Below are 20744 nucleotides of genomic sequence, written 5' to 3'. Positions count from 1 at the left end.
ATCCCTGCAACAAACCCCGTTGGCAACTCTGTCCGTATATCTATTCAAGGGACACCATCATAGGACCTTATCACATCAGCCACACCATCTGGGGCTCGTTCACCTCCCTCACTCAGAGCATATGGACACACAAAGGAGCAGAATTAAGGTTGCTCAGTCAACTGTAAATATGGCTTTTCCAAACTTTTGAGTTCTTGACTTTGCAACCTCAATAACTTTCTTTTAACTTAGTTTTTGGTTTGTGCTTTTTATTATAATCTGTATAGAGCTGTAGTTAAATCCAAATGAGCAGATATGGTTATCTAATGATAAAGTATAGAAGGAAAAAAGTATTCCAAGAGCATAGTTCTTTGGTAATCCCTGTACACTGGAAGAGTGAGACAGAAAAGCAGTCATTGAAAGAGTGGTCACAGGGTTAGCAGGAGATTGGAGACCGAGGCAAAGATACATTATCACAAAAGCTAAGGGTGAATGGACTATACAAAGAATGAAAAGTAGTGTCAGAGGCTGCTGGAAAGGTTAAGGGGTGGGGGTGAGAATGGAGTAGAGACACTAAGACTTCACTAGGATGAAATAAAATAAACCATGGAATTCAAATGCTTTATAAACATATGTCTAGGCAGTTTTTAAAAAATCCCTGAAATTACAGTTTTAAAATCTATAAACTAACAATGCAAAAAACTTAGTGGAGAGTATAATTATTTACCCTGATTGTGTATGTCAGCGGTTGTAGATAACCATGAGCCCTTTTAGTGGATTTCCTTCTACTTGTCACTTTTTTCTTACAAGCATAACAACATACACAAGATGTTCTATGAAATTGGCACTTAAATGCCTGACCTGTACACTCCAGGCCAAATTCTACTCTGTTGAATATATATAAATTTGGAATATTTCCATAAACTTAACTGAGAGCAGAATTTGGCCCTCCATTTCAAATATAAAATACGTCAGAGACATTCATGAAAAAAATTCTAGAATATGATGTGCTGTTTTCATTTGTATATTTTGTATAAAACATTCATAGATTTAATGTATCATACATTGATAAAATGGCATTCACTTTTTAAAATCAAACATGTAGCCATTTAGTTCCAGCAGTCTGGGAGTTTTTCAAAGGCAAGTAACACCAGTAACAAATGGAGAGTTGTACAGTGTGTGAAAATATGAACTTGAATTTTTTAAAAAACAGATGTTTAAAGTTAAGCCAAATCTGTATTTAGGCACTGAAATGAGTGGCCAGATGTTGAATCTTGAGTATCTAGTAACTCCCATTAAGTCACTATTAAATTGAGATTAAAACTGTGATTTATATTTTTATTTTATTTTGTTTGTTTTATTTGTAAAGGTAATCAGCAAAACGGGGGAAAGGAAATGCTTTTGTCCCTCCCCACCCTCTTTCTTCTCAATGAGGTATTAAAAAGGTGGCCTGAATGGTTTTCTTTTGGAGTTTTTTGGGAGAGGAGGATTATTAATTGTTTTTAAATACCTTTTTCTTTAAATTAGAAAGTCAGACTTTATTTATTTTATTTGGAATACTCTGCACTGCTTCAGAACTGGCAGGATTATGACATTGTAAGTTCCAAGAATGTGAGCATTTAGCAATTGTACAGGAAAGGATTTCAGTTTAATCACCCCTTAATTTAAATGCCCAGAAAACAGTTGTGAGTTAAGATCTTTGTGAAAGTTTCAGTACTGTTGCCTCTTCAATGGAAGGCTAATAAAGTTCTTTCTCCAGTTTCTAGTCCTCCAAGGTGTCCTCCAGTAAAACAGGAAATTGTGGTTTATTATTCCTAAGGTGAATAAACAGGCAGCGGGGGAAAAACACTTTAAATTTTTGTCCAGCCTTTATTTAGTACACCATAAAAAATAAATAAAAAAACACAAACCCAATTTATTTTCCTTAGCATGTTAATTTTTAATGTCCAGGACACTGGTAGATAGTATGTATTAAGATATATTGCATTGTGGTTTATAAAAAAGAAAAGGAGTACCTGTGGCACCTTAGAGACTAACAAATTTATTTGAGCATAAGCTTTCGTGAACTACAGCTCACTTCATCGGATGCTGTAGCTCACGAAAGCTTATGCTCAAATAAATTTGTTAGTCTCTAAGGTGTCACAAGTACTCCTTTTCTTTTTTGCAAATACAGACTAACACGACTGCTACTCTGAAACCTGTTGTTGTGGTTTATGTGAGACAAAGGACAAATATCATGTTTGGACAGACCCAAATGTCTGAACTAGACTGAACAACACAAAGATTCTGTCCAAATAGGGAATCATGGAGTACACTCACTCTGTTCTTTTTTTTGTTTGTTTTTAATTTTAATTAGGTTCTTTTAGTAATTATAAAACCTTTCCCACAGAGAAAAGGCAGGCTAATAATTAAAACGCAAAAGGCTGAAGAGGTTGCCAATTTCTGGTTTTGGTACAGATCAGTCTTACTCTGTTTATTTCAGTTATCAAGTAATGTACAATTGATAGAAAAGCAAGTTGGTTCTGCGACATTCGGATGGGTAAACAGATTTCCGTGATTAAAAATATACATACAATGTTTGATGCTGCACATCTGGTGCTCTTACTCTGCTATTATTTTATGTAATGCTTTATCTATTAACAAAAGTACAAACATACTAGCACTTGCCAAGCAGTTATGATTAATATTCAAATATTAGGAATTATAAGCCTTCTTTATGAAGCTATCTATAATGTTTTGATTAATGTCCAAGTTAATAGGTCATATTTATAGTTGGAATAATATAACATGAAATACCTCTTTAAATTTCACCAGCAATCCAGAAAGTAAATTATGTAAAGTTACTGCATCAACCATTTGTTGGTTTAATCTTTGAACTTTAAAAATGTTTTACATAAAGATTTATATTTAAGTCATGTGTGTACCTTTATGTTAACTTAATTCATTTCTGTCTGGGAAGAAGGTAGCAAGCAGCGTGCTATGGAAAGGAATGTATACATTAAATGGAAGAAAGATGGCCTGTTGGGTGCACTGGGTTATGTGATGCATTCCTATGTAATAGTTTCAAACACCTTTTTATTTTTAAGGTTATTCTGGTGCAAGTTAATCCAGGGGAGGCTTTTACAATAAGAAGAGAAGATGGACAGTTTCAGTGCATTACAGGTAAAGTTAATAATGTATTTCCTTGATATCTCATTTTATTTCAGTATAAACAGAAGGTATTGCAAGAAATTCTTTCATTGTGTAAATGTGTGGTTTTTGAAGTTGTAGGAAGAGGGTTGATGAGGATATGATTTAAAAATAGTTTTATAGAAGATTCCAGTTAATGCTAGTGTGTAGATTTTTTTTCTTTTTCACTAACATAACCATAACCACTACATTTTTACATGTATCATGAAATTAAATTCTGCAAAGGACATTATTGTAAAGTCTACAGTGCAGATGAAGAAGTACCATAGCAACAATTATGGTTTTGCTTATTTATTACATGCAAATCTCAGTTTTAGAATTTAAAGCTGTAATTTGGTTTTTGAAAGTTACTTACTGACTCTGGAAATCAGTTTGGCAGTCATTTGAAGATAACTGTAAAATTAATCCTGGGGATTTTTAAGGTAGAGAAGAAAATGTAGCAATGAACTTTTTTTTTAAAAAATGAAATCTTCATTCTGCTTGTGAAGGGTATTAAACGGTTCATACTATAATAGCAGTAGGACTAGGAAGCAGTGACTATCACAGCAGTCCATGAATGTACATGCACCAGTTGTGAGAGTAGCAGTGCTTCTGGCATTAGACTGGCCTCTGTCCTCCTGGTCTCCCTGTGCTCACCAATGCAGGTGTGGTATAGTAGTGTACTACTTAAAAAGTTGTCACTAACAGGACATTAATCTGTAAGCTTCATGCATTCTTAGAGGCACTTACTCTTTACTTTCAGAAAACAACTGCTATCATGGTAGAAACATAGGCCTGGATGAACAAAAGAATTTAGGTGCCTAAGTCCCTGTTTTAGGCACATAAGTCCCAGTTTCAGGACCACTGTGAGGCACAAAACTCCAACTAAACCTTGTAGGCGCCTACGTTTTTGCAGTAAAAGTTTCCCAAGCACCTATGTTTCTGCCTCTGTGCATGCACACTGCTGCCTCGCTTAAGTCTCCTCCAGGTGCTTATCTTCTGCCTAATCCCCAGAGTGATTTGCAACCCAGAGGAAGATAGGCATTCGGTTGCCTAAGGGCTTGTCTTCACTTAAAGCACTACAGTGGCGCTGCTGTAGCGCATCAGTGAAGACACTACCTATGCTGAAGGGAAGGGGTCTCCCATCAATGTAGGTACTCCACCTCCCAGAGAAGCAGTATCTAGGTTGATGGGAGAATTCTCCCATTGACCTTCTGCTGTCTCCGGGAAGGGGGGCAGATAGGTCGATTTAACTGCGTCACTCAAGCATGTGGACTTTTCACGCCCCCTGAGCAACACAAGTATACCAATCTAATTTCCTAGTGTAGACCAGGCCAGAGTTGCATGAAAATTTTGATCCAGTAGACAACCTCTGCCATGCCTACCAGATCATGTCCCACAGGTGAGTTCACACAAAATAGTTTGGGGGATGGCAGAGGAGGACTACCCTCAGAACTTTTACCCCAATGGTTAGGGTATACAAATGCCCCTCCTCCTGCAGGTGAGAAAAGATTTGAGCAGGGATTTCTACCATTGAGCTATGGGATACTATAATGTGGGGCTCCCTCCGTCTCTCCTGTTGAAGCTTTTGCACTTCAGATAAATTATTAAAGAATAATTTGGGACAGAAAGAGAGCAAGCACAAGCATGAGAATGATTCTGTAGCTTTGTGGTTAGAGCACTCATCCAAGGTGTGGAAGACTCCGGATCCAGTGTTGCTGCGCAGTGACTGTCCAGAGTGCAACAGCTTCATCAGCATAGGCACATAACTCCAGAAGCGTAGTCACAGTTGAGAATCGCAAGCAGAGATCGGCACTGCCCTTCACTAGATTTAGGCACCTATCTCCATGAGAGAGTAGGGTTCAGCAAACACCCCTCTCATCAGCATCTTCCATTGGCTAGAGTAGGTGGCTCCCTGTCCAGCATGCTGGTTTTTGTGAATCACAGTATAAGACTATGTCTGCACACAATTAGACACCCACACCTGGCCCATGCCAATTGAATCAGAATCATGGGCCACAGGCTGAGGAGCTGTTTAATTGAAGTAGACTTCTGGGCTTAGGCTGGAGCCTGTGCTTTGGGATCCTGAGGTGGAAGGGTCCCAGAGCTCGGTTTCTAGCAATTAAACTGCCTGAGCCCCGGGAGGCCGAGTCAGCTGGCATGGGACAGCCCTGGGTTTTTATTTGCAGTGTAGACATACATTTAGGAATCTCCGTGTCCCTATTTATTATATTGGGAGCCTAAGTGCCTAACTCAGGCTTTGTGAATTTCAGTAATTATTCTAGGTGCTTGAAAGTTGTGACGCTGAACATCACAGCCCCTAAACCTTTTTGTGCATCCAGGCCCCCCCCCCTTTTTTTTTTTTTAGAAAAAGAAAAAAGTCTCAAGCCCTACTGTTAGCATGCTCTAACTTGCAGAATGTCACATTGGAGAAATGAAATCTTACTCACATTATAAGAACATAAGAATGGCCATAATGAATCGGCCAATGGTCCATCTAGCCCAGTATCCTGTCTTGCAACAGTGGCCAGTCCCAGAAACTTCAGAGGGAGTGAACAGAAAAGGGCAATTATTGAGCGATCCATACCCTGTTGTCCAGTCCCAGCGTCTGGCACCCAGAGGTTTAGGAGCACCCAGAGCATAGGGTTGCATCCCTGATCATCTTGGCTAATAGCCATTGCTGGATCTATCCTCTATGAACTTATCTAATCCTTTTTGAACCCAGTTATACTTTTGCCCTTCACCACATTGCCAGACAGCGAGTTTGACAGATTGACTATGCATTGTGTACTTCCTTATGTTTGTTGTAAATCTGCTATCTATTAATTTGATTTGGTGACCCCTAGTTTTTGTGTTATGAAAGGGGTAAATAACGCTTCCTTATTCACTTTTTCTTCACACCATTCATGATTTTTAGACCTCTATCATATCCCTCCGTAGTTGTTTCTTTTCTAAGATGAACAGTCCCCTTTGAAATCTCTCCTCCTATGGAAAATGTTCCATATCTCTAATCATTTTTGTTGCCCTTCTCTGCATCTTTTCCATTTTTAATCTAACTTTTTTGAGATGGAGTGACCAGCACTGTACATAGTATTCAAGGTGTGGGCATACCATGGATTTGTTGATATCATAGCATGATGATACTTTCTGTATTATTATCAATCCCTTTTTTACTGGTTCCTAACATTCTGTTAGCTTTTTTGACTGATAACACATTGAGCAGATGTTTTCAGATAACTATCCATGATGACTCCAAGATTTCTTTCTTTAGTGGTAACAGCTAATTTAGAACCCATCATTTTGTATATATAATTGGGATTATTTTTTTCAAAGTGCATTACTTTGCATTTATCAACATTGAATTTCAGCTGCCATTTTGTTGCCATCACCCAGTTTTATGAGATCCCTTTGTGCAGTCTCAACTATCTTGAGAATTTTTGTATCATCTGCAAACTTTGCATCTCACTGTTTACCACCTTTCCCAGATAGTTTATGAATATGTTGAAAAGCAAAGGTCCCAGTACCATTCCCTGGGGGATCCTGCTATTTACCTCTGACCATTTAAATAAACTGATTGTTTATTTCTCTCCTTAATTTCTCATCTTTTAGCCAGTTACTGATCCATGAAAGAACCTTCCCTCTTATCCCATGACTATTTATTTTGCTTGAAAGTGTTTGGTGTGGGATGTTGCCAAAGGCTTTCTGAAAGTCCAAGTACACTATATCAACTGGATCACCCTTGTCCATATGCTTGTTGACTCCCTCAAACAATTCTAATAGATTGGCGATGCATGATTTCCCTTTACAAAAGCCATATTGACTCTTCCCCAACATATCATTTTAATCTATATGTCTGATCATTTTGTTCTTTACTATAGTTTTGACTTGTTTACCTGGTACTGAAGTCAGGCTTACCAGCCTATAATTGCCTGAATTCCTTCTGGAGCCTTTTTTAAAAATTGGTGTTGCATTCGCTTTCCTCCACTCATCTGGTACAGAGGTTGATTTAAGCAATAGTTTACATACCACACTTTGTAGTTCTGCAGTTTCATATATGAGTTCCTTCAGAATTCTTGGGTGAATGCCATCTAGTCCTGATGATTTATTACTGTTAATTTATTAATTTGTTCCAAAACCTCCTCTATTGACACCACAATCTGGGACAGTTCCTCATATTTGTCACCTAAAAAGAATGTCTGAGGTGTGAGAATCTCCCTCATATCCTCTGCAGTGAAGACCAATGCAAAGAACTCATTTAGTTTTTCTGAAATGGCCTTGTCTTCTTTGAGTGCTCCTTGATTGTTCAGTGGCCCCAGTGATTGTTTGGCAGGCTTTCCACTTCTGATGTACTTTTAAAAAAATTACTGTTAATTTTTGTGTCTTTTTCTACTTGCTCTTCAGATTCCTTTTTGCCCTGACTAATTTTACTTTTACACTTGACTTCCAGAGTTTATGCTCCCTTCTATTTGTCTCAGAAGTATTTGACTTCCAGTTTTTAAAGGATGTCTTTTTTGCCTCTAACTGCCTCTTTTACTCTGCTATTTAGCCATAATGGCATTTTTAGTCCTCTTGCTGTTTTGTTTTGTTTTTAACTTGGGGTATAGATTTAATTTGAGCCTCTATTATAGTTTCCATATTATGGTTTAAATTAGGGGTGAACAAACTTTTTGGCCCAAGGGCCACATCTGGGAATAGAAATTGTATGGTGGGCCATGAATGCTCACAAAATTGGGGTTGGGGGGAAGGGCTCCAAGGTGGGGCCAGAAATGAGGAGTTCAGGGTGCAGGAGAGGGACTATGGGCTGGGACCGAGGGGTTTGGAGGGCAGGAGGGGGATCAGGGCTGGAACAGGGGGTTGGGGTGCAGGAAGGGGTGCAGGCACCAGCTGACGGTGTGGGCTCTGGGGTGGGGCTAGGGATGAGGCATTTGGGGTGCAGGAGGGTGCTCCAGGCTGGGATCGTGGGGTTCAGAGAGTGATCAGGGCTGGGGAAAGGGGTTGGGGCATAGTGGGAGGCTCAGGAGTGGAGGCCTCCGGGCGGTGCTTACCTCAAGCGACTCCCGAAAGCAGTGGCATGTCCCTTCTCTGGCTCCTATGCAGAGGCTCAGCCCGGTGGCTCTGCACGCTGCCCCGTCCTCAGGCGCCACCCCTGAAGCTCCCATTAGCTCTGGTTCCCAGCCAATGCGAGCTCCAAGGGCGACACTTGGGGTGGGGGCAGCGTGCAGAGTGGAGCCCCCTGACTGCCCCTATGGATAGGAGCTGTAGAGGGGACATGCTGCTGCTTCCAGGAGCCATGTGGAGCAGCCCCCGACCCTGCTCCGCAGCTGGAGCAGGGCCATGCCACTGCTTCCGGGAACTGCATGGAGCATCCCCTGACTCTGCTCCTCCACTGGAGCACCGGAGCGGGGCAAGCCTCAGATCCCGCTCCCCAGTGGGAGCTCGATAGCATGATTAAAATGACTGGTGGGCTGAATGCGGCCTGGGCCATAGTTTGGCCACCCCTAGTTTAAATATTTCCATGCAACTTACAGGTATTTCACTCTTGTGGTTGTTCCTTTTAATTTCCATTTAACTAGCTTCCTTATTTTTGTGTAGTTCCTCTTCTTGAGGTTAAATGCTATTGTGGTGGGTTTCCTTGCTATTTTCTCCTCTATAAGGATATTAAAATTAATTACATTATGGTTGCTATTACCAAGAGGTTCAGCTTCATTCAGCCCTTGGACCAGATCCTGTACTTCACTTAGGACTAAATCTCCCCTTGAAGGTTTCAGGACTAGTACTCCAAGAAGCAGTCATTAATGGTGCCTAGAAATTTTATCTCTGCATCCTATCCTGAAGTGACATGTAAATCCCCCATTATTATTGGGGTTTTGTATTTTTGTAGCTTCTCTGATCTTCTGTAACATTTCACAGTCACCATCAGCCACTTGGTCAGCTAGTCGGCATTATATTCCTACTGCTATACTATTATTGTTCAAGCATGGAATTTCTATTAGACATTCAATGGTATACTTTGATTCATTTATGACTTTTACTATAATTGACTATGCTTTCTTTCATATATAGTGCAACTCCCACATGAGCGCAAACTGCTCTTCATTTCTAATACCCTGTTATTACCATGTCCCATTGCTTATAATCGTTTCACCATGTTTCTCTGATCCCTATATCAATATCCTCATTTAATACCAGGCAGTCATGTCCACCTATCTTAATATTTAGCCTTCTAGTATTTCGATGCAAACATTTACAGAATTTATCAATATTTAGTTGTCTGCCTTCATGTGATATAATTGAGTGGGACTCTTTTTCATTTGACTGTTTCTCTTCAGCTGTACTTTATCAATTTCTGTCCTCTTCCCTTTACTAGAATACAGGGACTAAGGGATGTCTCTATCCGAAATGTGCGGTCCTTGCACCCGTCAGCTTTCCACCAGCCCTTAATTTAAAAACTCCTTACTGCCTTTTTAATTTTACATACCAGCAGTCTGGTTCCATTTTGGTTTAAGTGGGGTCCATCCTTCCTTTGTGGCTTCACAGTGATTGAAATATATTTCTGTCAGTTTCTGACTTCATATATCAGACATGATGTCCTCTCCATATCCCCTTTATTCCAGTTCTTCCTCTTGCATAACAAGACCATGTTGTGTTGTTATGGGGTCATAAGATGTACACCATTCTGTAGGCAAATATTTACTGTAATTCTTTTTTAATTACATGAAAACTTTTTTCTTTATTAATTTTCTATATTTTACACACATAAATAAGTCTACAAATATTTGAAGTGTTTATACGTGAAGAAGGGAGAAAATATTTGTCATAATAAATGGGAATGTAATTAGGACAGGAGTAGGAGTAATAGAATAACTAGAGTAAAAGTAAAGGGATGAAATTTAAAAGGGAACATTTAGGCTCAGTGTCAGGGGGGAAACTTTCAGACAGTGTGATCTATGAGCCTATGGAATGATTTCCTAAGGGAAGTGGTGAAAACACCTTCATGTGGCATGTTTAAAACAAGACTGGAGTAACACTACTAAATGTTCTATTGGGAATAATGTTGTGTTATTGGGGAATTAGACAAAATTAGAATTAGATCTTTTTTCTTTCTGATGTCTTGTAATGCCCTACATGCTCTGGGTCTGGGTTTTCCCAACTAACAAATGAATACAGAACAACTAAGTATTTTAAAGACATCTTCCTTTGTATAAGGAAATTGCTGGCTCCCAGAATTTGGAGGTTTCTTTCCCCAGCAGGTAAGGGTACCCTTACCAATTGAGAGAAGCCTGAAGAAAAGAGAATAGAGTAGGCTATGGGCTCTCAGCCTCATGTTCAGTGAGCCACCTCTCATCAGAGTACAGCACAATTAAATCCTCGAAGAGCTCCAAGGCTGGTAAGTGCCCATGTTGCCAGGCTGTCTCAACCATATATGGCAAGTCCCTTCTGGATGAACAGAGGAAGAGTATATTCTGAAGAAAGGAAGTTTTATGGAAAAGCAGGAAGGATTACTATTCCCAGACCTCTTTCATCCTCAAGAAGGGAGACTGCCTCTGAGAAAGGCTCTTTTCTCTCCAAGGGTTTTTACATTTTCATTAATAGACCCATCAGGCACGCAGCCCAAATCCAACCTGTTCCAGCCAAATGGTAACAGAACTCACAAAATGGCATGCAGCTGTAAGCCCAGCTCCATCCATGCCACGTCCCAAGTGAGACCCATCCTGTTCAGACCACAGCAGAAGCAAAAAGCTACCAGTACTCCTCCAGCTCTCTCCCTGCTCCCCAGTAAAGCACCACAGGAAGCTCACCATACAGCACCATTTTGGCAGTCACATGCATGGTTCTCAGGTCACTCTAGCCTTCTCAGCAATACAGGGCAGTGTAGGTTGTCAAAAGGATCATTTTCTTCAGCATTTTCATTTGTTATTCCAGTTTAGTCACCACTAGAGATACTTATTATAAAATAGTATGCCATGGGGAGGAGACCAAGCACAAAAAAGTATGCTAAGTCTCATAAGGTGCACGCCCATTGGGAGAACATCGCTCGGGAGAGCTTCGTCCCTTGGAGTCTCCAGCTCCTCCAACACAGGAACAATCACAACTATGAACCTGCAACCTCCAGGATCACCTATTCCCCAATCTACACATCACAAAGGCTTGTAGTTCAGCCTATTCTGGACATCAACAGTCCAAAGACAGGCATAAACAATATGAACAGAAGAAACTGTGGGGTTTAGGGCTCCTCCTATAAAATATTCCAGCCCCAGTATTACAAGCCTAAAAGAAACAGGCTCAGTGTTTGAAAAAGAGAGGAGAAAATTTAATTCTCCCTGCTCGGGGAAGATGCCTCTCTGTAATGTCAAATACATTTTAGAGCAAGAGTGTTCCCAGTCAGGATCCCAATTCCACCATGAACCCAAGCAAGGAGAGTGTTCAGTACAGGGAGGATAGTGAACTTTTAGAGGAGTTGTGACTCGGAGACCTCTTGGTGCCAACTGGCCGAGGGCACAAGGGATGCATAGAGTTTTACAGGGACCCATTGGGTTGGATATATGCACAGTCATTCAGTAAAAGGTGGCATGTGATGTCTCTACCAAGAACCAGAAGCCTACTGGTCATCATAATAATTGTGAAATGTATGTATGGATAATATTTAAGGAGTTTGTATGTCTACACTGAAAATTATGTTCTTAAGGCAGGTAAACAGGAGGTGACATGTCTTGGTTCCTTTCAAGCAGGAGGTAACAATTGCTTATCTCTGTGATCATGTGGCAAATTGCCACCACTACTGTGATGGGTCTCATACTCTCTCTTCTTGGGGGGCGGGGGTGGGGGGTGTTCAGGGCACCCTTTCTTACCCCTGAACTGCAATATTAACTGCCCCACTAGTGTCATAGAGGAGGGGAGTGGAGAGGGAGGGACCCGGGCCCTCCCTCTACTCCGGGTCCCAGCCCAGGGGCCCTAGGGATAGCGGTAAACCACTTGAACTAGCAGTTCCTTCCCCTGGGCTACTTCCCTCTCCTGCCCTTCAGCTTCCTGCCCTCCTTCTGCACAAATCAGGTGTCCCTTTACCTAGGGTCTTGGTCTTCTTAGCCCACCGCAGCACTTCTCCAAACTCTCCTCTGCTTCCCTCCAAACTGCTCTCTGCTCTAACACCAACCCACTCTGCTTCAACTCCTCTAAATTTCTCTCTGCTCTAACACCAATGCTCTCTGCTTCAACTCCTCCTAACTGCTCTCTACTCCAACATCAATCCATTCTGCTTCAACTCCTCCTCCTGTCTGATTGAAGCAGGTGGTTTTTATCATGTGACTGGCTTCAGGTGTTCTAATTGGTTTCAGGTGCTTTAATTGGCTTCAGGTGCTTCAATTAATCTATAGCAAACTTTCTTCCCTCTACAGGGAATAAGGCTCCCTTCTAACACTCTCCTGCTGTCCCCTGACCATGCTTATCATAATAGGCAATTGTATATCTCACACTGGATGCCTGTTTGTATACTGAGCCAAATGCTAATGAAGAGATTGTGAAATCTTCAAGAGAGGAAATTTACAGGAAGAAATAAACAGCAGGAAAGGATCCTGTTTACGAGTTAAGACAAATTATTGGGCTACATCTAGGGGTGTAGAGGCACACTTTGTCCTTCACAGAGGAAGCAAGCTGCTAGCATTTGTCTTACACAGCCAAGCCTGGTATAAAAGGCTGGAAGGACTTTGGGCGAGCATTGCTCTGTAAGACATAAGAGTCTTTCGTGAACTAAGTCTAGGTTCTAGAATGCATAATGATTTTATTTTATATGTATCCATTTGTTTCCAGTATTTCTAAGTGCTATCACTTGCATCTCTATACTTTGTTCAATGAACTTTTACTTGTTTTCATTATAAACATATCTATGTGCTGTGTGTTAAGTGAGATGGTGATCTGACAAGTAACTGGTAAACTGGGGTGTACTGCTTCTTTAGAAGCAGCAAATTTGTGAGTACTGAGAGTGTCCATTGGACAGTCCAGGGAGATGTTTGTGGGTTGCTGTGTGCCTGTTGCTAACCTGGAAAGAGAAAGTGGGGCTTATGTAGGTCTAGAGGGGATTGTTTGTCTTACCTGGGGGGGCAGATAAGACTTTCTCATGCTAAGGGCAGATAGCAGCAAGGTGCCTCACAATCCTAGTACCTCTGGGAAGCGTCACAGAGGCAATCCAGGGAATGAGCAGGATTTCAGATCCTCAGTTGCATAAAAAGGATGGAGAAGGTTTTTCTGCTTTCCAGATACTAACAGCGGAGGGGTTAAAACAAGCAGAACTAGTTTTCTGAGATCTGTTACTTTCTATTTCTTACAAGGCCCTCTAAGCTCTTTCCATGCACCAGTCACTCCTGAGGACATTCAAAAAAACAAACAAAAAATATTCTGGGCACAATATTTTAACATTCTGCAAAATTCTGCAGATTTTATTTGTCAAATAAATGTGGAGGCTCCAGCATGGCAGTGGGGAGCACAGGCCACTGGCTGCACAGAGGTAAGAGATGAATGTACAGCTCCCCCCACCCCGGGGACACAGACTCAGTGGTGAGGCCGCACTCAACCCTTGCACAGTGCAAAAACTGGGCCTGTCCCAAAAACACCCCAAGGCCCTTCCTCTCTGTGCCAGGTGCACCAGGTATGGGCAGGCAGGCTCAGCAAAGCAGGATGTAAATGTAGAGGGGTTTAGTGTAGGGGGATCCAGATGTGGGTTGAGAGGGTTTTGTGTGGGGTAGTCTGGGTACATGTGGCTCAGTGGGGGATCTGGATGCACAGTGGCTTGTTGGGGGGGTTCTGGGTGCAGTGGTAATGGGATTCTGCAGGGGAGTCCAGGTGAAGGTGGTTGGGGCTCAGTAGGAGCAGGTCTGGATGTGGGGAGGGATAGATCTCAGCAGGGGAGTCTGGGTTTGGTGTGCCCAGTATGTGTGGGGAGTCTAGATGCTGGGGGAGTGGGGCTCATCAAGGGGGGGTTCTGAGTGTGGGGGGATGAGGCTTGGCGGGAGGGTCTGGGTATGAAGGGGTCTGGATGCATGGGTATTGGCTCCCTGCATATGGATAACTCCCCCGCAGCTGAGGAGCAATGGGTGAAGGAAGCGGGGGGGTGGAGGAGGGAGGGAGTTTGCAGAGCTTCCTGCAGTTGGGGGAAAATCTGGAAGTGGGTCTGACTTGACCCCAGATGCCATGCAGGGGAAGAGGAAATCCCATCCTCCCCAGCCCACTCGGGACTAGCAGCTGGAAACCACCAGCTGGGTCTTCCCCAGTCCTGCCCACTTCCCCATAGTGATTTACTTCTCTGCCAGCTGCCCTGGGCAACTGAAACATACTGCTGGGAAGGGTTACATGACCGCTCTGGTGGCTTCCCCATCAGAAAATCATTTTTCTGCAGAGAAGCAAAGAAATCTGCGGGAGACATTAATTCTGCACATGCGCAGTGGCACAGAATTCCCCCAGAAGTAACCAACCTGTGACGGATATAGTTGTTGGACAGTAATATCTCTCTGAAAGAAAATTAGCACTACACATATTGCTAAAATTGTTATATCTGCTCCGGGAAGAAAATGCAGAAATTTTCATGGAGAATCCAAGAGAGGATACATCTTTCTGCAAAGTGGATAAGGGAACTAGCAGCTCCTTGAAATCTGAAGCAGTATTCAAGGTCCTCTTACACAGGAAAATGCAAGCTTCTCTAAAGAGGTTGTTCAGGTCTTCTCCACAGGCCATGGAGTCTAAGTTCTATTTGATGACTGCAAGAATTGAGCAAATCTCTGGCTTCCAGAAATAAGGAGTCATACATTGCCGAGAACTCATCCTATCTTAGTCTCTTTCTTTAGTGATGGCACATTCTATATTATCAGGATGTCTTTTTGCTCTATTGTCTCCTTTGTCTGAGCTCTAAAGCTTTGGGGATATTAATTAGGTACCCCCTATTTAGATACTTCTGTTCATCACTATATAAATTCTTGGATAGCTAGAAAGTTCTTTGGGTTTGAATCACCTTCTCTAAAAAAGGTTACTTTAAAGTTAGACTGGCAGCTGTCTCCCTTCAATGAAAAATTCTTGTCTTGGAGGAATTAAAAAAGTTTGAGCAGTCAGTAACTAATAAAAAAGACTCAGAGGCTTCCTGGGGAGGAGAGTAGATGCCTCTTTCTTTCCCCCTCCTTCCCAAATGCCATTAATAGAGTGTAGCTCTCAAACCTTCAGGAAGAACCTGCAATACCTGAGCTTATTGCCCAGACGAGAGACCGCTACTATTTGTTCATGTACACCTTGGCCAAGAACTAGATTTCTTGCTATCTGCAAACATAATTGGATGTAGCTTTTGTGGGTCATGCAGGCAACTATAAAATATTAATCCATCCTGAATGCTGGATTTCTTGTACTACTATGGGAGGTCAAAAACATACAGACTGGTATAGAAGATTTAAGAGAGAAACAGAAAATTATCCTTAGCAGTTATTTTCCTTTCTTCAAGATATATACAAGTCTAGAACTTGTCCCTGAAATAATTTGTTTAATGCTAATGGTTTGTTTTGTAATTATTCCTAGATTTATGTTTTGCTAGTATGACTTTTAAAGTTTCAACTGAGTTCTATGGGCTGACAAGTCCCTTACATAAGGGGAGGATGGTGTTGTCAAAACTTAATTATGTCTCCATCTGCTGGCTGGGGGAAATTGTATCTTAGCTGTCTGGAGTGTTTAAGAAAAATCTCAAAGGAAGTAAATTAACAGGCAGTGAAAACTATTTTCCCTTTCATTATTAGCTTCCGTGATTCTGCAGAATGTTTGGAAACTAAACTATTTCAGAATAGTGTTACAATCAGATTTGTACTGAAGATTCTAACATGACCCTAAAGAGGATTTGAACCTTTTCAGAAATGTGTTTATTACAGTGTATTCATTTCCTCTTTTTGAACCACAAATCAGTCAGTCTTGCAGCTGATGGTTTTGTGAGATTTATTTGAAACATGTCAGTGTAGTAATTACTTCATAATTTCTGTGGGGAACATAGTACTTTTATACCTTGATATTCAGGCAAAAGTGAATAAAACATAATGAATATAAGACTAATTGTTCATTCTTTTTATTCAAGGTATTGAACTTATCAGTATAACAACTCAGTCTTTTTATTGTAATCTTAAATTAACAACAGACTAGATAGGAGATTGAATCCAAGATGAACAGATATTTCATTTTCATGCACAATAACCTTAAAAGTGTTACAGTTGCATGGTAAATTGTCATCTATCAAGCTTACATGCAAAAATATTACTATTGTCTCTCTATAAATACCACAGCAATCTGTGACAACAGTAGTTGTCAAATGAATTATTTAATCTTTGCCAATTTTCACAAACTCCCCATCCAATCTCTGTCCAGTCTATTCGCAAAAAGAAAAGGAGTACCCGTGGCACCTTAGAGACTAACAAATTTATTAGAGCATAAGCTTTCGTGAGCTACAGCTCACTTCATCGGATGCATTTGGTGGAAAAAACAGAGGAGAGATTTATATACACACACACAGAGAACATGAAACAATGGGTTTATCATACACACTGTAAGGAGAGTGATCACTTAAGATAAGCCATCACCAGCAGCAGGGGGGGGAAAGGAGGAAAACCTTTCATGGTGACAAGCAAGGTAGGCTAATTCCAGCAGTTAACAAGAATATCAGAGGAACAGTGGGGGGTGGGGTGGGGGGGAGAAATACCATGAGGAAATAGTTTTACTTTGTGTAATGACTCATCCATTCCCAGTCTCTATTCAAGCCTAAGTTAATTTTATCCAGTTTGCAAATTAATTCCAATTCATCAGTCTCTCGTTGGAGTCTGTTTTTGAAGCTTTTTTGTTGAAGGATAGCCACTCTTAGGTCTGTGATCGAGTGACCAGAGAGATTGAAGTGTTCTCCAACTGGTTTTTGAATGTTATAATTCTTGACGTCTGATTTGTGTCCATTCATTCTTTTATGTAGAGACTGTCCAGTTTGGCCAATGTACATGGCAGAGGGGCATTGCTGGCACATGATGGCATATATCACATTGGTAGATGCGCAGGTGAACGAGCCTCTGACAGTGTGGCTGATGTGATTAGGCCCTATGATGGTATCCCCTGAATAGATATGTGGACAGAGTTGGCAACGGGCTTTGTTGCAAGGATAGGTTCCTGGGTTAGTGGTTCTGTTGTGTGGTGTGTGGTTGCTGGAGAGTATTTGCTTCAGATTGGGGGGCTGTCTGTAAGCAAGGACTGGCCTGTCTCCCAAGATCTGTGAGAGTGATGGGTCATCCTTCAGGATAGCTTGTAGATCCTTGATGATGCGTTGGAGAGGTTTTAGTTGGGGGCTGAAGGTGATAGCTAGTGGCGTTCTGTTATTTTCTTTGTTGAGTCTGTCCTGTAGTAGGTGACTTCTGGGTACTCTTCTGGCTCTGTCAATCTGTTTCTTCACTTCAGCAGGTGGGTATTGTAGTTGTAGGAATGCATGATAGAGATCTTGTAGGTGTTTGTCTCTGTCTGAGGGGTTGGAGCAAATGCGGTTATATCGTAGCGCTTGGCTGTAGACAATGGATCGAGTGGTATGATCTGGATGAAAGCTAGCGGCATGTAGGTAGGAATAGCGGTCAGTAGGTTTCCGATATAGGGTGGTGTTTATGTGACCATCGCTTATTAGCACTGTAGTGTCCAGGAAGTGGATCTCTTGTGTGGACTGGTCCAGGCTGAGGTTGATGGTGGGATGGAAATTGTTGAAATCATGGTGGAATTCCTCAAGAGCTTCTTTTCCATGGGTCCAGATGATGAAGATGTCATCAATGTAGCGCAAGTAGAGTAGGGGCATTAGGGGACGAGAGCTGAGGAAGCGTTGTTCTAAGTCAGCCATAAAAATGTTGGCATACTGTGGGGCCATGCGGGTACCCATCGCAGTGCCGCTGATTTGAAGGTATACATTGTCACCAAAGGTGAAATAGTTATGGGTCAGGACAAAGTCACAAAGTTCTGCCACCAGGTTAGCCGTGACAGTATCGGGGATACTGTTCCTGACGGCTTGTAGTCCATCTTTGTGTGGAATGTTGGTGTAGAGGGCTTCTACATCCATAGTGGCTAGGATGGTGTTTTTAGGAAGATCACCAATGGACTGTAGTTTCCTCAGGAAGTCAGTGGTGTCTCGAAGATAGCTGGGAGTGCTGGTAACGAAGGGCCTGAGGAGGGAGTCTACATAGCCAGACAATCCTGCTGTCAGGGTGCCAATGCCTGAGATGATGGGGCGTCCAGGATTTCCAGGTTTATGGATCTTGGGTAGCAGATAGAATACCCCAGGTCGGGTTTCTAGGGGTGTGCGGATTTGTTCTTGTGCTTTTTCAGGGAGTTTCTTGAGCAAATGCTGTAGTTTCTTTTGGTAACTCTCAGTGGGATCAGAGGGTAATGGCTTGTAGAAAGTGGTGTTGGAGAGCTGCCTAGTAGCTTATGGGGAGTGACTGCAGAGTCATTAATGTGCTTGCTACACAATGACTTCCCCATGTAGACAAGCCCTTAAGAGCTACTGAGTCACTTCCTTTCTTTAGTCAATGGTTTATAGTAAACTCCACTCACCTTCCCTTTTCCTCATTAGTGCACCTTTTCTATCCTCTCCTTACTACCTAGTTCACCAGAATGCCTGCTAAAACCTTTTCTGTTTATTAGTGTCAGTTTTCTTTTGTATTCTACTTCATTTTATGTAGTCGTCTTTTTCTGCCTGCAATGAAAGCTGCTGAGTCAGCGCTGTAAAGTTTCTAGTTATGCTTTTGCTGTGAAATTCTTTGTATAAAGGATGGAATGCTATCTATATTAATAAAAATTGTGCGTGCATGCATGCATGCAAACGCATGCACGTACAAACACACGTATCATATATTTGGAAGTAATAGCCACATGATAAATTGTGCAAGCATGTAATAAATATATTATATGCCCACGTAGTTTATCAAATGCTTATAACAGCAGCATCTGCACTAAATCTATCTCCTTGAGATTTATTCAGACATTCTAAATCCAACTGGAGGGAATTATGTGCTGGCTGAGTACTTTCTTCCCTGCACTCAAGATGACCTTCCTAACAATATGCAGCAAGCACTCCTCTTGTCCTTGTTAAAGTTCCCCTCAAAACATGCTTTTGTGCAGCCTGTGTCTTCATTCACCACCCTGTTTACTTAATTGTGATAAATTCATCTGCCGATCACCCACAGCTCCGTGTCTGTGTTGTCCTCTATTGTTTGTCTTGGATCAGAAGTCAAGGAGATTTGTTGCTTCATGCTTTGTAGTGCTTTCGGCACACTACAAATAATATACCTAATTGCAAGGCCTGAGAAATACAAGTAAATTTAAACATACAAGGGGGTTGCTTTAAGAAAAGGTTTGAGAATGCTTGAGCACTTTTAGTATTCTAAGCATACACACCAGATTTATACTTATCAGTGTGGTGGTTTGCTAGTATTTGTGGTCACTGCTACCTTTCTTTCAGTAGCGAAGTCCTGTAAATGGAAGGGGGTCGCCTAACATAAAGGAGAAAATTGTTGAGAGCTAAAGAAGAAATTGCCAATCTTTGACAATGCATATGCATTGTCCAAGGGTAGAAAGATTCGATCGGACTTTGGTGCCAGCCAGGCTATTTTCATAAGACGTATAATTAAATTGAAATTGGGTAAAGCCAATTAAAAACGTAACTGTGAAAATTTATGGCTGCTGAACTACTGTTAGTCTAATAATTTGTAAAATTATACACAATCAAACTTTAAACTTTTACTTATCCCAGTTTATAATTCTTTCTCATCAACAGTGTGGTCCAGCTAGACTAAGGGCCAGTCTACACTAGAACTGATACAGTAGTGCAGCTGCATCATTGTAGCACATCTGGTGAAGACACTCCCGTTGGCATAATAAAACCACCTCCAGATCCAATTAAATACAAAGTCTTTAAGGAAAAAAGGGGACGAGTTCCATTCCACTACACCACTTGGAGTTACGACTCAGTTCAGTGAGACTTTATTAGCATGACAAGCTATACAATTGTTGCCAAAGTGTGTGCTAAGAAAAAAAAGACAAACCCTTCATCTTGTAGAGGAGGGTGTGACCATCCAGGAGAGTGTTGCATAGTATTTGGCCATTTATAATTACAAACCATTCCTGATCCAGTGGCAAGTTTCTACATAGCATGGTGCCAGTTTTCTCCTTTCTGTGTGTTAGGCAGGAGTTTTTTGTCATCATGTTTTATGGAACATATTTTATGATTTCTTATAGTTTGCGGAAATTGTCATAATGTCAGGGTAACTGTCCCTTCAACTCCCCTCTGTGGTTTGCTCAAGAAATGCGGTCTCAGGTCTCTCCGCTTCACATGCCTGAGGAGAGACCTGCGGCCCTTTCCCTTCTGACTGAGGTTTTAGGCTGCAGCCTCCTTTTTTTAGTGTGCTTATCCCAAGCAGATCTGCAGTTCGTGCTCCTTAGTTTCTCTCCAAGAACAATGATACTGTCTTTACCAGTGGCCAGACAGCCTTCTTAAGCAGAATACATTTATTTAAGGACAAAAGAATTTAGAAAATAATACAAGAAAACAATGAACAGATCTACACACATAT

The 20744-nt window shown here is 41.5% G+C and overlaps 1 protein-coding gene across 8 annotated transcripts in view; it reads left to right on the top strand.

Annotated features, from left to right (window-relative positions):
• Positions 1-20744, top strand: part of FNDC3A (fibronectin type III domain containing 3A) — a 219804-nt gene that overhangs the window by 106416 nt on the left and 92644 nt on the right. For 7 of the 8 annotated variants that reach the window (XM_038410965.2, XM_038410958.2, XM_043504514.1 and 4 more), the window contains one exon: positions 3066-3141. In XM_038410965.2, the coding sequence (XP_038266893.1) occupies positions 3066-3141 (76 nt within the window). Of the gene's footprint in view, positions 1-3065; positions 3142-20744 lie in introns of those variants that run through there. The other variant, XM_038410990.2, reaches the window with a different exon arrangement.

This window comes from Dermochelys coriacea, chromosome 1 (assembly GCF_009764565.3).
Source record: "Dermochelys coriacea isolate rDerCor1 chromosome 1, rDerCor1.pri.v4, whole genome shotgun sequence".
NCBI classification, from domain to species: domain Eukaryota; kingdom Metazoa; phylum Chordata; order Testudines; family Dermochelyidae; genus Dermochelys; species Dermochelys coriacea.
The sequence above is the reverse complement of the archived record's forward strand: the minus strand, read 5'-3'. Positions and strand labels throughout refer to the sequence as shown.